General features: G+C 36.4%; 1 protein-coding gene across 4 annotated transcripts in view; it reads left to right on the top strand.

The window, feature by feature from the left end:
- Positions 1–4016: 4016 nt before the first annotated feature.
- Positions 4017–16629, top strand: part of LOC123529173 (RNA-binding protein 5-like) — a 29257-nt gene continuing 16644 nt past the window's right edge. For 3 of the 4 annotated variants that reach the window (XM_045309392.2, XM_045309394.2, XM_045309395.2), the window contains exons 1-3: positions 4018–4206; positions 6770–7022; positions 10628–10742. In XM_045309392.2, coding sequence (XP_045165327.1) covers positions 6778–7022; positions 10628–10742 — 360 coding nt within the window. In that variant the 5' untranslated portion in view covers positions 4018–4206; positions 6770–6777. Of the gene's footprint in view, positions 4220–6769; positions 7023–10627; positions 10743–16629 lie in introns of all 4 variants that reach the window. The other variant, XM_045309393.2, reaches the window with a different exon arrangement.

The following is a 16629-nucleotide window of genomic DNA, read 5'->3' on the forward strand; positions in this document are numbered from 1 at the left end:
CCTTGTATTTATTAATTTTAAACTTATCCAGGATTTTGCTAGAATTTTTAACCGACCAAAATAAGTGTTTGCCAGAGTTTTCGTATCCTTTATCCCAATATTTTTTCACATGGGCTTTTACAGCAGTATGACATGATGTTGATAACATAGAAATATTTGTAGTGGTACAAGAGCTTGAATTAGCGATGAAACAGCTTTATATGGTTGTCTATAAGATTTAGGAATCCAATACATGGTTGTAGAAACTTCAGTAATGTGATCAGTGACCAATTCTGTTCAACAGAAGGACTCAATTTATAACACTACAAATGATCGACTATAAGTACTTATGATTTTTTACTCTTTACACTAATTTACCACATAATCTCATAAAAGAAAAACTGGTAGCTTTAACTGAGAAAACATTTACAGGAGAAAACGTTAATTATCTGGCATGAATTCTAGCATAAAACTGCTGTTCTTGTGATTTTTCGGGGGTGTTTTAACAAGAGAGAAAACGTGTGTTAACAGAGAGATTCTCGCACTCACGTGCTGTTATAACACCTTTTTATATTTGCGCGTTCCGTGTCAGAGCGTAAACGTATTACGGCCCCAAAACGGATAATTCAAATGTAAATGACGTCAACGTGAAAAAACAATTCTGATATTCCCGCGCATTTCATGGAAATTTAATGACGTTGAAGGATAATGTATTCATTTATTAGTTTTTTCGCGTTTAATGCTAGCATAGCGTTAGCGCATGTTATTTTCGTGTTATAACATCTTCAGAATCCCTCGGGATACGTTGGTAACCTCGCCCTACGGGCTCGGGCACCAACCAATCCCTCGGGATTCATGTTACAACACGAAAAAAAAACAACATGCGTTATCCCTACAATGAAACTAGAGCGTTTTTAACAGTAATATTAACAGATGCACCCTATGGAATTGTTATCAGGTTTGTGAAGCTATAAGGTTTCTATTACATAACTTATTTATCAAATTTGGCAATGAAACTTACAGACAAATAATTGGTATCCCGATGGGGACTAACTGCGCTCCACTCATTGCTGATTTATTGCTATACAGTTATGAACGAGATTTTATGCTCAGTTTGTCCACTGAGACACAATTTGAAATTATTGAAGCTTTTAATGGAACCCCGAGATACCTTGATGATATTTTAAACATAGACAACCTATATTTTTCGGAAATGGTTAAACGCATTTATCCAAAAGAGTTACAGCCTAACAAGGCTAATACCTCAGATTTAGAAGCGTTATGTTTGGACTTAAAGGGCACGGAATGCCTGATAATAAGTTATTTTTGATATGAAAGCCATCTTCAAGCCTTTCATAACAAATGGCTGATCATGGAGGTAGCCATTTTAGTGTGTTTATGATGTCATTTACACACAGCTAAATTCTTTTTTAAATAGATTAATTTTATTTGTTTCTTGATTGCAAGATGTAAAACATGTTAATTGATTTCATTATAGCTGGAAAAGGTAGCGGAATTTATTTACAGAAATAAGTAAATACAGTTCAAGTATGTATCAAGAAATTAAATAAATTTGCCATTTGTTTTTTGTTGCCATGGAAACAAAATGGCCGCCATTTTGATCAAATATTTAAATGCTCATAACTTTCTCATTTTTAAACCGATTTTGAAAATTCTTTCACTTATTTAAATGATTTAAAAGTTCCTAGCCGACAAAATAAACACAAGCACAACATTGCCTTTTCCTTTAAGTTTAACATTTATGAATAGTAATCTAGATACGGAACTATATGTTAAAAGAGACGATTTCAATTTTGAAATTGTCAACTTCACCCATCTTGATGGAGATGTCCCTCGGGCGACATCATACGGTTTCTATATTTCGCAACATATTCATTTTGCAAGAGCTTGCTCAAAGCTAGAGGATTTTAATGGTAGAATTCTTCAGACTATCAAAAAAGTATTAAAACAGGGTGTTTTTGCCACTGACCATTCCAAGGCGGTGCCCCACTGTGTTCCTTTGTTTGTTCGTTTTGTCCTCTTGTGTAGGCTTTGTGTGTGTGCGCGTGTATGTGTGTGTGTTCCTTTGTTTGTTCGTTTTGTCCTCGTGTGTTGGCTTTGTGTGTGTGCACGTGTATGTGTATGTGTGTGTGTTTGTGGTGTGCACGTCTGCGTGCTGTAGGTTTCGTTTTGGGGAGGCTGCTATTTAGGTACATGGCATTCCCTGTTTGATATTTGTCTTTGTTTTTACCGATATCAAACTACGGAAGGCTTTCACTAAATTTTACTACAGATCGTCTGAACTTTTAAAGAAATATACAGAATGATGCACATACATTAGATAGACCAAGAAAATTAATGAACAGTCAATCTGCAAATAAAGTGGCCAGTGTAAAATTTGAAAAACTTCATTAACTGTGCACATTGCTCCGTGCTGCAAAACAAGTATCAATAAAGGTACATATACTAATTTCACCTGTCGATAGTACTGCAAGCTATTCAGGCCATAGAAATGTTGCATTTACTTTTGTATAGATCGTATTCGTGAAATAGCTCATATGAGCTTACTTTGTATTGTTCGAATTATGTAATCTTACTGACTTTAAATAAAGCTTACTAACTAACTTCCTTCTTGATACATACCAGTGGTTTTAAATGTACTTTTTATTTCTCTGTGTGTAATCCTTGTTTTCTCTTTTAGCTTTAGTTACATAATGCTGTATGCTGGTGATACAAATGTCTTCGTCGGCTGCTTTAAGTTGTTTTTATGTTGCTTTAACATGTATGTGATTTTTTCTTTTATGTTGTTTATTGTTACTCTTCTTATTTGCTTAGTGTCAGCTTTTTTATGTTGCTTTAAATGTCTTTTAATATATATGTGGTAACTTGCTTTTTCTTTTTATTTGCTAGTAGCTATGTTTTGTGTTGCTTTAATGTGCTGTAACATATAAAAGCATAAGCTACTTAGCCAGTTCCAGCACGGCTTTAGATCAGGTCACAGCTGTGAGACTCAGCTCATTAATTTCACTCAGGAACTTCACAATAACACTGAACAGGGTCAACAACTGTCTGGGTCCTTATTTTATAAAACATTACTAATGAACTGTGTAACCTTCTATATTGGAGTGCATTTGTGTAACGCTACTGGTGTAACTGTAGTCGTACATGACATACCTAGCAGCTGACCTTTGGACATTTTCGACTTTGCTAGTAAGGGTTTTTTGCCAAGTATGCCAGACGCTTGAACAGTACTCCAGTTGAGGGCGGACATAGGTGTTATAGGCAGCAATTTTGACCTTTTTATTGTCAGTTTTGACATTTCGTTGTATGAAGCGAAGAGTGGAAGTAGCTTTGGAAGTGATATTGTCAATGTGTTTGGACCAGTTTAGATCTTTGGAAATGGTTATGCCAATTGCAGTCGACCAATCTCATTTTATTCCAACTAGAAACCTAAATTACTTAATCTCCATGTCTCACACTCAGTACTTTTCTAACTCCTACTTCCCAAGGACCATCCGACTCTGGAACTCCCTACCAGCTTACGTCAAATCTAGCCCCAGTCTCAGTATCTTTAGAGAGAGACTGGCGGTGGTCAGTATGTAATTCTATTGCCTCTGTCCTATTTTAACTGTAGGATACTGTCTTTTTTTAGCTTTTATTCTTTTAACATTGTAACATATCATTTCTTTAACAACTGTTTCTCTGACAGCGCCGCCCAGTGATAGTCGGAAATCGACGGTTGGGTGAAAGATGTAGATGTAGATATATGTGATAATTTGTGATTTGTTCTTATGCTTAGAGTCAGATATGTTTTATTTGCTTCAGTAATGTGCTTTAACAATATGCATTTTATTACACCTGTTTTACTTATTTTGAGCTCATTTACATGTGTTTGACGGAAAATAGCTGTAAGCTAGTGTTGTATGTTTGTACTTATCCGACGTTAAATAAATCTTCTTGTATCTTACTTGCTTTTTCGCGAAAAACATCTTATTTTCGTACTTTATCATTTATGTCGTATCATGCGCCAGATTTCTGAGCATGCGCTGTGATGAATAGAAGAAATGACGCCATTTTTTGTAGAATAGCAGAAGAAAAATCAGAAAAAAAAACACAGGAAACAGACGCACATCAGTTCAAAATCATATTAAACTGTGACCTTTTACAGCGCTTCAGTCTTATTTGTTGAAATAGTCTGAATTCAAGCATTCTGATTACCCTGGAACGGTAAGAAATTAAGGTAACTTGACATGGACAACCAAGATGGCGTCACGAAATTGGGGTTGGTCACATTATTTACTCGTATGCCTGTTTCTCGTCAATTCGAGCTTTCTCATCGATTCGAGCCCTTGTGTTTTAGTAAAATTCATGCTCATGTAGCATGTTCTTCCATCAGAAACGTGTGTCATTTACATTTTAAAATTCCTTGGAAAATATTAGTCATAAAACCACTGAAAAATTGATGGAATACCTATTTTAAATTTTTGCATCTAAAATTACTTATTTCAAAAGGAAATTACATAGTGGGTAATATTGTGAGCCCAAATTTCAAATTAAAAGCACCCCGAGCATATTTCGACTGTTGTAACGAGTGAACAAGAAGTCAAACTTGATAGAAATTTGCTTTATGGAAATAGAATATGCAAACATAAACATTTAATGACCTTCCAAACAGAGGGCTCGAATCGATGAGAAAGTTTTAAAATGATGTGGAGTTTCACCTCCTTCAGTCTCATGCAAAAAAGTACATATAAAAGATGATAACATTGTAATTCTTATTGCCCATTGTAAAATGCAAATATTTTTGTAACAAAAAACAAAAATTATTTAATTGAACAGGTTTACAAAAATTTGCACACCTCTAAAAGATTTAAGAGGCTCGAATCAAGGAGAAAGCAGCATATAGACGATATGCTGCTACAGAGGTCTGAAGATGCATTTTAATCATTTAATACACACATATACAATTGTAAAAATGTATTTGATTTATAAAATTAAAAAATCAGATGTTCTGAAACTAACCATGAAAACTAGTCAATTTTTGTGCACATTTTGCGGAAAAGTTACATGTATGCATATGTATCCAAACTGAAAATAATTTATATCCTATCTTTGAATATGTCCTTCAGGTGATCCACCTATGAACAAATGAACTTATCCACTGAGTTTTATGCTATTTGCTCTGAAATTTCGTAAGTAAATTATAAATTTCAATATTTTGTTGCAAATAAATTCAGTAACAAGGGGCTATGCAATTCCAGAAGTATGTTTAACGTAAAACTCACCCAGTCTTATTAACAGAAAGTGAACCCAAACATAGCTGATTTAGGTATATTACATTGTGTTTTATGACCCTTGCCTGTTCAAATGCAGAAATCCTCTTCTAAACTGGCTCTATTTTTTTGGGGGGGGGGGGGGGGGCAACAGAAAATCAAGAAAAATGTACTTATCAATTACATTAAACATACATTAATTTAGTATGGCCTAAGACCCACGCTTTCCATGAGATTTCCATGCAAGTCAGTGAACTTTTGAAATTGAGGATTATTCAAACAGTAGCAAGCACATTTGAACTAGGACACAGATTGAAAAGATTGTAAACGTTTTATGAAATTAAAATACAAACAATGTATTCTCCTGTAGAATTACTAAAAAATGAACACAGCACTCAAAACTCTAAATATGTGAGGATGTAAAGTCTCCGAAATAAGGACAAAGTAAACTTACATGTACTTTGAATTTTTTTAATGACCCTCATACTGCAGGCAGGTTTCAACTTCTTAGGGTGTAAAATAGAGAAATTTGTAATTTACCAACGAAATTACAGAGCAATTAGCATGCAACTCAGTGGATAAGTTCATTTGTTCATAGGTGGAGCACCTGAAGGACATATTCAAAGATAGGAGGATATAAATTATTTTCAGTTTGGATACATACATGTAACTTTTCCGCAAAATGTGCACAAAAATTGACTAGTTTCCATGGTTAGTTTCAGGACATTTGGTTTTTTGATTTTATAAATCAAATGCATTTTTACAATTGTATATGTGTGTATTAAATGATTAAATGCATCTTCAGACCTCTGTAGCAGCATATCGTCTATACGAGTAAATAATGTGACCAACCTCAATTTCATGACGCCATGTCACTGGTTGTCCATGTCAAGTTACCTTAAGTTTCCTTCATCAGGTCAGACTTCCTCTGCATAAGAGCAGGTCGGTAACATTTATAATTGCCAAATCGGGCTTTCAACAGAAAAACTAGTATTTCTTTAAAAATAACTAAGATATTTCTTTCAAACTTGGTCCATTTATTAAGCATTGCATATGATACAAATTAAAATAAAAATATCTTGGTTGCCTTCACTTTTGGTAGAATTATTTCCCCTTTTCAGATTTTTACCAGAGTTTTGAAACTTGGTCGGAATTTTTATCTTTATGATTCATAGGCCAAGTTTGAAACTGGGTCATGTGGGGTCAAAAACTAGGTCACCACTCAAATCGAAGGAAAAACTTGTTAACACTGTAAAGGCCACATTTATGACCCTATCTTCATGAAACTTGGTCAGAATGTTTATCTTGATGATTCCACGGCCAAGTTTTACAGGTGAGCGAGATAGGGTCATCATGACCCTCTTGTTACCTATCCTTGCTGATTTTGTTGTTTCATTGCCAAGCCAGATTCAGTCCTCTAACTCCTCTTCCAGAAAATCGGGGAATACTAGAAAGAAAAATTCTGACTGGATCTGTCGACTACTGAACTTGCAATTCACAAACATTACTTTTTTCAGTTCCAGCTATGGCAACAACAGATTATCCAAACCCGTATGAAAATACAGGTTATCATAATTACCAAGACCCCTACACTGATAATCAGAATGATTATAATTACTCTGATTATAATCAGTCGTACAGTGATACAAATGGAGCGGATAGCTATGGATCTGATAACAGTTACGGAGGATATCAAGACACATATAATAACACAGACAATTATGGCAGCGATCATTCAGGTAGAAGTGGAGACCAAGAAGAGAGAGACAGGTAAATGATGTTTCAACTTTAAAGAATTTGGATACAAAAATATATAATATTAAGCTATTGATACAAGAAGAGTTATCTTGAATGTTTTTTAGCTCAGCAGAGCACAAAGTGCTCAAGATGAGCTATTGTGACCGGTCATTGTCCAGCGTCGTGCGGTGTGCATCAGGCGTCGTTCGTCAACATTTGCCTTGTGAACACTCTTAGAGGCCACATTTGTGGCCCAGTCTTTATGACACTTGGTCAGAATGTTAGTCTTGATGATCTCTAGGTCAAGTTCGAAAGTGGGTCATGTTGGGTCAAAAATTAGGTCAGTAGGCCAGATCAAAGGAAAAGCTTGTAAACACTAGAGAGGCCACATTTGTGACCCAGTCTTTATGAAACTTGGTTAGACTGTTTGTCTTGATGATCTTTAGGTCAAGTTCGAAACAGGTTCATGTGGGGTCAAAACTAGGTCAGTAGGCCAGATCATAGGAAAAGCTTGTGAACACTCGGCCACATTTGTGACCCAATCTTTACGAAACTTGGTCAGAATGTTAGTCTTGATGATCTCTAGATCAAGTTCGAAACTGGGGCATGTTGGGTTAAAAAACTAGGTTAGTAGACCAGATCAAAGGAAAAGCTTATGAACACTCCAGAGGCCACATTTGTGACCCAGTCTTTATGAAACTTGGTTAGAATGTTTGTCTTGTTGATCTCTAGGTCAAGTTCGAAACTGGGTCATGTGGGATCAAAAACTAGGTCAATAGGCTAGATCAAAGGAAAAGCTTGTGAACACTCCAGAGGCCACATTTGTGACCCGATCTTTCTGAAACTTGGTCAGAATGTTATTCTTGATGATCTTTAGGTCAAATTTGAAACTACAGGGTTCGCACAGGCCTTGAAAAGTCCTTGAATTCGATGGTAGTCCTTGAAAACTCCTTGAAAATGACAAAAACCCTAAAAAACCTGGAAAAGTACTTGAATTTTGAAAAAAAACTCCTTGAATTTGACCTTTCACTCCTTGAAAATATTCTTTCCGTAACTTTGCTTTGCAAAAAGAATTTAAGGCTTAAAATATATCAGAGAAAATGAAAATAAATTCGTGAAATTGCAGGATCTGGTCACTCTTATGCTATTATAGTGGTCTACGGCCACACTATCGATATTTACGGAGTGCTATTTCTACTATATCACCGTTTGCATGTTTCCGTTTCCGTTTAAAAAAGTACGGGGAATAATAACTCTCAATTTTTAGCTATTTGCGAGTGTTTCCAATGAATTAAAATGAGTAAGAAAAATAAACATGTTTACTCAAGTAAGCGGGATACAAAAGACGAATATAAACAGTGGCTGAAGCCCTACAGAGCAGACAGAACTAAGTGTATTTGTACGTCTTGTGACAAAATTTTGAGGTATCATTAGTAGGAGTGCGCTAAAAAATCACAAGAAAAGCGATAAACCTCAGCAAAATAGTGAATCACATCAATCTAATAATCGAATTACGTCATTTTCATAGGTGTGACAAGTGATGGTTGTTTTATTTTTGCATTACATAATAAAAGTTGTTCAGATTAGGTCGTGGTTTTGAAAAAAATAGTGCTTGAAAAATTGTAAAAAGTCCTTGAAAAGTACTTGAATTTTGCCTCTGATATCCTGTATGAACCATGAACTAGGTCATGTTGCATCAAAAACTAGGTCAGTAGGCCAGATCAAAGGAAAAGTTTGTGAACACTCTAGAGGCCCAATCTTTATGAAACTTGGTCAGAATGTTTGTCTTGATGATCTCTTGGTCAAGTTTGAAACTGGGTCATGTGGGGTCAAAAACTAGGTCAGTAGGCCAGATCATAGGAAAAGCTTGTGAACACTCGGCCACATTTGTGACCCAATCTTTACGAAACTTGGTCAGAATGTTAGTCTTGATGATCTCTAGGTCAAGTTCGAAACTTGGGCATGTTGGGTTAAAAGACTAGGTTAGTAGACCAGATCAAAGGAAAAGCTTATGAACACTCCAGAGGCCACATTTGTGACCCAGTCTTTATGAAACTTGGTTAGAATGTTTGTATTGTTGATCTCTAGGTCAAGTTCGAAACTGGGTCATGTGGGATCAAAAACTAGGTCAATAGGCTAGATCAAAGGAAAAGCTTGTGAACACTCCAGAGGCCACATTTGTGACCCAATCTTTCTGAAACTTGGTCAGAATGTTATTATTGATGATCTTTAGGTCAAATTTGAAACTAGGTCATGTTGCATCAAAAACTAGGTCAGTAGGCCAGATCAAAGGAAAAGTTTGTGAACACTCTAGAGGCCCAATCTTTATGAAACTTGGTCAGAATGTTTGTCTTGATGATCTCTTGGTCAAGTTCGAAACTGGGTCATGTGGGGTCAAAAACTAGGTCAGTAGGCCAGACCAAAGGAAAAGCTTGTGAACACTCTAGAGGCCACATTTGTGACCCAATCTTTATGAAAGTCTTGATGATCTCTAGGTCAAAGTCGAAATTGGGTCATGTAGGGTCAAAAACTAGGTCAGTAGGCCAGATCAAGTCTGGTGAGCTATATATAGGGCCATCATGGCCCTCTTGTTTCTTTGGAATTTAATGGTCATCACTTTTTAGCTCACCCGTCACGGAGTGACAAGGTGAGCTTTTGTGAGCGTCAGTCCATCTACAATTTCTTGTGAACAGGATAGAGACTACATTTTGCAATCAATTTAAATCAAACTTATGTACAACTTGTATTGGCATAATATCTCGGTTCCTTTCGAAAACTGGCCATATCCCATCATGGGTTCCACAGTTATGGCCCCTTAAATGGCCAAAGTTCACTATTTTGGCTTGTGAACACGATAGAGACCACATTTTGCAATTGATTTTAATAAAACTTGCACACAACTTATATTGGCATATCTCAGTTCCTTTTGAAAACTGGCCAGATCCCATCATGGGTTCCAGTGTTATGGCCCCATGAAAGGCCAAAATTTGCTATATTGGCTTTTGCAGCCATATAGAGACTTCATTTATGGTTTGATTTGATACAAACTTGCAAAATATCTTTAACAACAATAGATCTTGGATTCCATGATGAATCTGGCAGATCCAATCATAGGTTCCGGAGTTAAGGCCCCTGATTGTGACATTTTACATTCAGTTTTAACCACACTTACAGCTTAAGTCACAATAAGATCTCGGTTCCTTTCGAAAACCGGCTAGATTCCTTCATTGGTTCTTGATTTCTATTTTGGCCCTTTCAGCCATGTAGAGGTTTCATTTATGCTTTGATTTGATACAAACTTGCACAGAATCTTTATCTTGATGATTCCTATGCCAAGTTCAAAACTGGGTCATGTGGGTTCAAAAACTAGGTCACTGGGTCAAAAACTAGGTCACCACTCAAATCAAAGGAAAGCTTGTTAACACTTTAGAGGCCACATTTATGACCCTTTCTTCATGAAACTTGGTCAGAATGTGTATCTTGATGATTCTAAGGCCACTTTGGACAGGTGAGCGATATAAATTTGGTTCAAAAGCACACATGAACTTGTGAATATGTTTTACTTGTTTGCTATCTTTGCATGAAAAGGTTAATACATCTGTTTGTGTACTTTAAACATTTGACTTCCTTTCTTACAGGCAACAAAGAAAGAATAGATCAGAGCGTAGACGAGAAATGAGAAGTGGTGGCCATGATAGACATCGTGATCGGGATAGTTCCAGGAATAGAGACAGAAGGGATGATAGATATGATGTATGTATTGTTTCTTTTATTTGGCTTTATCAAAACATTTTTAGCTCATCTGATTTTTTGAAAAAAAATGATGAGTTATTGTCATCACTTGAGCGGTTGTCGGCGTCGGTGTCGGCGTCGGCGTCGGCGTCTGCGTCGGCGTTGCCTGGTTAAGTTTTATGTTTAGGTCAGCTTTTCTCCTAAACTATCAAAGCTATTGCTTTGAAACTTGGAATACTTGTTCACCATCATAAGCTGACTCTGTATAGCAAGAAACATAACTCCATCTTGATTTTTGCAAGATTTATGGCCCCTTTTGTACTTAGAAAATATCAGATTTCTTGGTTAAGTTTTATGTTTAGGTCAACTTTTCTCCTAAACTATCAAAGCTATTGCTTTGAAACTTGGAATACTTGTTCACCATCATAAGCAGACCCTGTACATCAAGAAACATAACTCCATCTTGCTTTTTGCAAGAATTATTGCCCCTTTTGGACTTAGAAAATCAGTTTTCTTGGTTAAGTTTTATGTTTAGGTCAGCTTTTCTCCTAAACTGTCAAAGCTATTGCTTTAAAACTTGCAACACTTGTTCACCATCATAAGTTGACCCTGTAAAGCAAGAAACATAACTCCATCCTGCTTTTTGCAAGATTGATGGCCCCTTTTGGACTTAGAAAATATCAGATTTCTTGGTTAAGTTTTATGTTTAGGTCAACTTTTTCTCTTAAACTATCAAAGCTATTGCTTTGAAACTTGCAACACTTGTTCACCATCATAAGCTGACCCTGTACAACAAGCAACATAACTCCATCCTGCTTTTTGCAATAATTATTGCCCCTTTTGGACTTAGAAAATCATTTTCTTGGTTGAGTATTATGTTTAAGTCAACTTTTCTCATAAACTATCAAAGCTATTGCTTTAAAACTTGCAACAGTTTTTCACCATCATAAGTGGACACTGAACATCAAGAAACATAACTCTAACCTGCTTTTTGCAAGAATGATGCCCCTTTTTAGACTTAGAAAATCATGGGTAGGACAATATTTCTATTACACAAAAAAAAAAATCAGATGAGCGTCAGCACCCGCAAGGCGGTGCTCTTGTATTTTTCCATCAGTTAACCCTACTTCACAATTTTCTCAGATTCTGCAGCAGTAAAAGCAAATGTATTTTTATGCCCCCGAAGGGAGGCATATAGTTTTTGAACCGTCTGTCAGTCTGTCCGCAATTTTCGTGTCCGGTCCATATCTTTGTCATCGATGGATGGATTTTCAAATAACTTGGCATGAGTGTGTACCACAGTAAGACCACGTGTCGCACGCAAGACCCAGGTCCGTAGCTCAAAGGTCAAGGTCACACTTAGACATTAAAGGATAGTGCATTGATGGGCGTGTCCGGTCCATATCTTTGTCATCGATGGATGGATTTTCAAATAACTTGGCATGAATGTGTACCACAGTAAGGCGACGTGTCGCCCGCAAGACCCAGGTCCTTAGCTCAAAGGTCAAGGTCACACTTGGATTTTAAAGGATAGTGCATTGATGGGCGTGTCCGGTCCATATCTTTGTCATCCGTGGATGGATTTTCAAATAACTTGGTATGAATGTGTACCACAGTAAGACGACATGTCGCGCGGAAGACCCAGGTCCGTAGCTCAAAGGTCAAGGTCACACTTAGAAGTTAAAGGATAGTGCATTGATGGGTGTGTCCGGTCCATATCTTTGTCATCCATGGATGGATTTTCAAATAACTTGGCATGAATGTGTACCACAGTAAGACGACGTGTCGTGCGCAAGACCCAGGTCCGTAGCTCAAAGGTCAAGGTCACACTTAGATGTTAAAGGTCATTTTTCATGATAGTGCATTGATGGGCGTGTCCGGTCCATATCTTTGTCATTCATGCATGGATTTTAAAATAACTACGCATGAATGTGTGACACAGTAAGACGACATGTCGCGTGCAAGACCCAGCTCCGTAGGTCAAAGATCCTAAACTCTAACATCGGCCATAACTATTCATTCAAAGTGCCATCGGGGGCATGTGTCATCCTATGGAGACAGCTCTTGTTTATCTGTCAGATAACCAGGAATCAAACTTTTCGCCTGGGAAAAAAGAAATCTTTATATGGTATGCCTGGTGTGTGTTCCATTTCGATTTTAGCATATGTATCCCAGACTGTAAACAACATTCAAAAGTAATCTTGAGGTCTTTTCTGACTTATAGAAGACATGTATTGTAACAGAAACTTTGTGATTTGAGATATCAGGGTTTCCTCTGGGTCAATTTCACTTTGCGCCAACAAATTCGCCAATCAGGAAAAGTTTGCGCCAGTGGCTCTCAAGTTGGACCCAATAGTCTGTGATGGGCGACATACCATTTTCTTTTTCAATCTCTTTTTCATTTGATTCTTTACAGTAACCATGCAATTTACTCTTGAACCAGTCTATCCTAATATCACATTTAATCAAAAATAGTTTTTAGCTCGACTATTCAAAGAATAGTCTAGCTATTCTACTCACCCTGGCGTCGGCGTCGGCTTCACACCTTGGTTAAGTTTTTGCATGCAAGTACATACAGCTATCATTTAAAGGCATATAGCTTTGAAACTTACTTATTCTTTTTCTAGGTCAATTACCAACCTCACTGGGTCAAGTTCCATAACTCTGACATGTATTTTGAGCAAATTATGCCACCTTTTGGACTTAGAAAATTCTGGTTAAAGTTTTACATGCAAGTTACTATCTCCAAAACTAATTCAGATATTGAATTGAAACTTCACATGTGTCTTTGGAGTAATAAAACTAGTTGATAGCAGCAAGTCCCATAACTCTGACCTTCATTTTGGCCAAATTATGCCCCCTTTTGGACTTATAAAATTCTGGTTAAAGTTTTGCATGCAAGTACATACAGCTATTACTAAAAGGCACATAGATTTGAAACTTATTTTTTCTTTTTCTAGGTCAATAACCAACCTCACTGGGTCAAGTCCCATAATTTTGACATGTATTTTGGGTAAATTATGCCCCCTTTTGGACTTAGAAAATTCTGGTTAAAGTTTTACATGCAAGTTACTATCTCCAAAACTAATGCAGATTTTGAATTGAAACTTCACGTGTCTTCGGGGTTATAAAACTAGTTGATAGCAGCATATCCCATAACTCTGACCTTCATTTTGGCCAAATTATGCCCCCTTTTGGACATAGAAAATTCTGGTTAAAGTTTTGCATGCAAGTACATACAGCTATTACTAAAAGGCATATAGATTTGAAACTTATTTTTTCTTTTTCTAGGTCAATAACCAACCTCACTGGGTCAAGTCCCATAACTCTGACATGTATTTTGGGGAAATTATGCCCCCTTTTGGACTTATAAAATTCTGGTTAAAGTTTTGCGTGCAAGTACATACAGCTATTACTAAAAGGCATATAAATTTGAAACTTATTTTTTCTTTTTCTAGGTCAATAACCAATTTCACTGGGTCAAGTCCCATAACTCTGACATGTATTTTGAGCAAATTATGCCCCCCTTTGGACTTAGATAATTCTGATTAAGGTTTTACATGCAAGTTACTATCTCCAAAACTAATGCAGATATTGAATTGAAACTTCACATGTGTCTTCGGGGTTATAAAACTAGTTGATAGCAGCAAGTCCCATAACTCTGATATGCATTTTTGGTCAAATTATGCCCCCTTTTAAACTTAAAACTCTTTTGATATTTAACATTTTGAGTAAAATTTTCCTGCTTCTGGGACAATATTTCGAATAGTCGAGCTTGGCTGTCTCACGGACAGCTCTTGTTAATCTTCTCAACCATTTTCAAGAACATTTTCTAAACAAAAGTAATTGCTCAATCTATAAAATTATCCCTTTATATAGTTTGCAATTTTTAATTATTTCCCTGTAAGGGTCATTTTCACTAAACAGATGTTTTTAAAACATGAATATTTATCCTAATATCACACTGAATCAAAAAAAGTTTTTAATCTTCTCAACCATTTTCAAGAACATTTTCTAAACAAAAGTAATTGCTCAATCTATAAAATTATCCCCTTTATATAGTTTGCCATTTTTAATTATCTCCCTTTAATTGCCATTTTCACTAAATAGATGTTTTTAAAACATGAATATTTATCTCTTTATTCTTTTAACTTTTTATTTCAAAATTAATTTAGGTCATTTATCAAAAACAGTGTTGTTTTATATTATTTTATAACTTTTGAAAAGCTTTTTAAAATGCTTAAGTTTCATTATATATATAACTAAATTTCTATTTCCTTTCATACATACTAATGTATAGCGAAAATACCACCACAGGTATTATTAGCACTTTGTTTCGAAGCTCTGGGGTTGAGCTTTTTAAAATAATCCCTGGTATCAATGCTTTATGTTGGGCACGTAAAAGAACCGAAAGAACTGCTTTAGTTCATTTGTATCTCAAAAATTCTCCGATTGAAATTATACAACCACGACTGAAATTTACGAACGCGTAGATTTATTTAACAATGCTTGTGCAAAATTTATCTATTTACGATCGGAGAATATGTGTTTCTTTTGATCGCGCTTTGATATGTCATTATTTCCGTCATTTTCTCGGTCTCAATTACTTCAGCGAATCGGATCGTTATTAAAATAACCTGTAAATTTATCTCGCGTTTTTTGCATCATAAAAACGGTGGTGCATTAGACGAAGCACGCAGCTAATATTTCGTTTCATTTGCTTTCGTGTAAGTAGGCGGGGCTAAATTTGGCGAATCAGATTGACTGATAATCATTCTTGCGTGGAGGAACACTCTAGTGACTCGGCGAAGTTTTAAATTATGCCCCGAGGTGAAAATCGATATTGACACGATGTGTATTGTCTTCGTGTAGTGTTAAATATCGGATAATCCGTTATTGCGTCATTGAAAAAGATCAGAAGATCAGATCGACGATTATCTTGTAGGCGCCAATGAAATTCGCCAATTGAAGATTTTTAGCGCCAGAAATTATATTTTGTCGCATTTGGCGCCATTGGCGACCGACAGCGGAAACCCTGGATATTACAAGTCTGGAACATTGTTGAAGATGATAATTCAGTTGTTCCTTGTGTGCTTGCAAATTCTGCTTGGCATTTCATACTTACTGTAAATATTTATAAGATGATATTTTTCTACAGGTGGTTGTACATGATTTTTAGCTCACCTGTCACGAAGTGACAAGGTGAGCTATTGTGACCGCTTGATGTGCATAGTCCGTCGTCCGTGGTCCGTCAACCATTTCTAAAAAAATCTTCTTCTTAAAAACCACTGGGCAGAATTACACCAAACTTCACAGGAATGATCCTTGGGTGGCCCCCTTTCAAAATTATTCAAAGAATTGAATTCCATGCAGAACTCTGGTTGCCATGGCAACCGAAAGGAAAACTTTAAAAATCTTCTCGTTCAAAACCACAGGGCCTAGGGCTTTGAAATCTGGTGTGTAGCATCGTCTAGTGGTCCTCTACCAAAATTGTTCAAATGATCCCCCTAGAGTCAAATATGGCCCCGCCCCGGGGGTCACATGGTTTATTATAGACTTATATAGGGAAAACTTTGAAAATTTTCTTGTAACCCACTTGGCCTAGGGCTTTGATATTTGGTATGTAGCATCATCTATTGGTCCTCTACCAAGATTGTTCAAATTATCCCCCTAGGGTCAAATACGGCCCCGCCCCGGGGGTCCCAAGTTTTACATAGACTTACATAGGAAAAAATGTTTAAAAATCTTCTTGTCTGAAACCACAACACTAAGACCTTTGATATTTGGTTTGTAGCATTGTCTTATGGTCCTCAACCAAAATTATTCAAATTGTACCCCTTGGGTGAAGAGGCCCTGCCCTGGGGGTCCCAAGTTTTATATAGACTTATATAGGAAAAAGCTTTAAAAA

The sequence above is a fragment of the Mercenaria mercenaria genome, chromosome 13, assembly GCF_021730395.1.
Source record: "Mercenaria mercenaria strain notata chromosome 13, MADL_Memer_1, whole genome shotgun sequence".
NCBI lineage: Eukaryota > Metazoa > Mollusca > Bivalvia > Venerida > Veneridae > Mercenaria > Mercenaria mercenaria.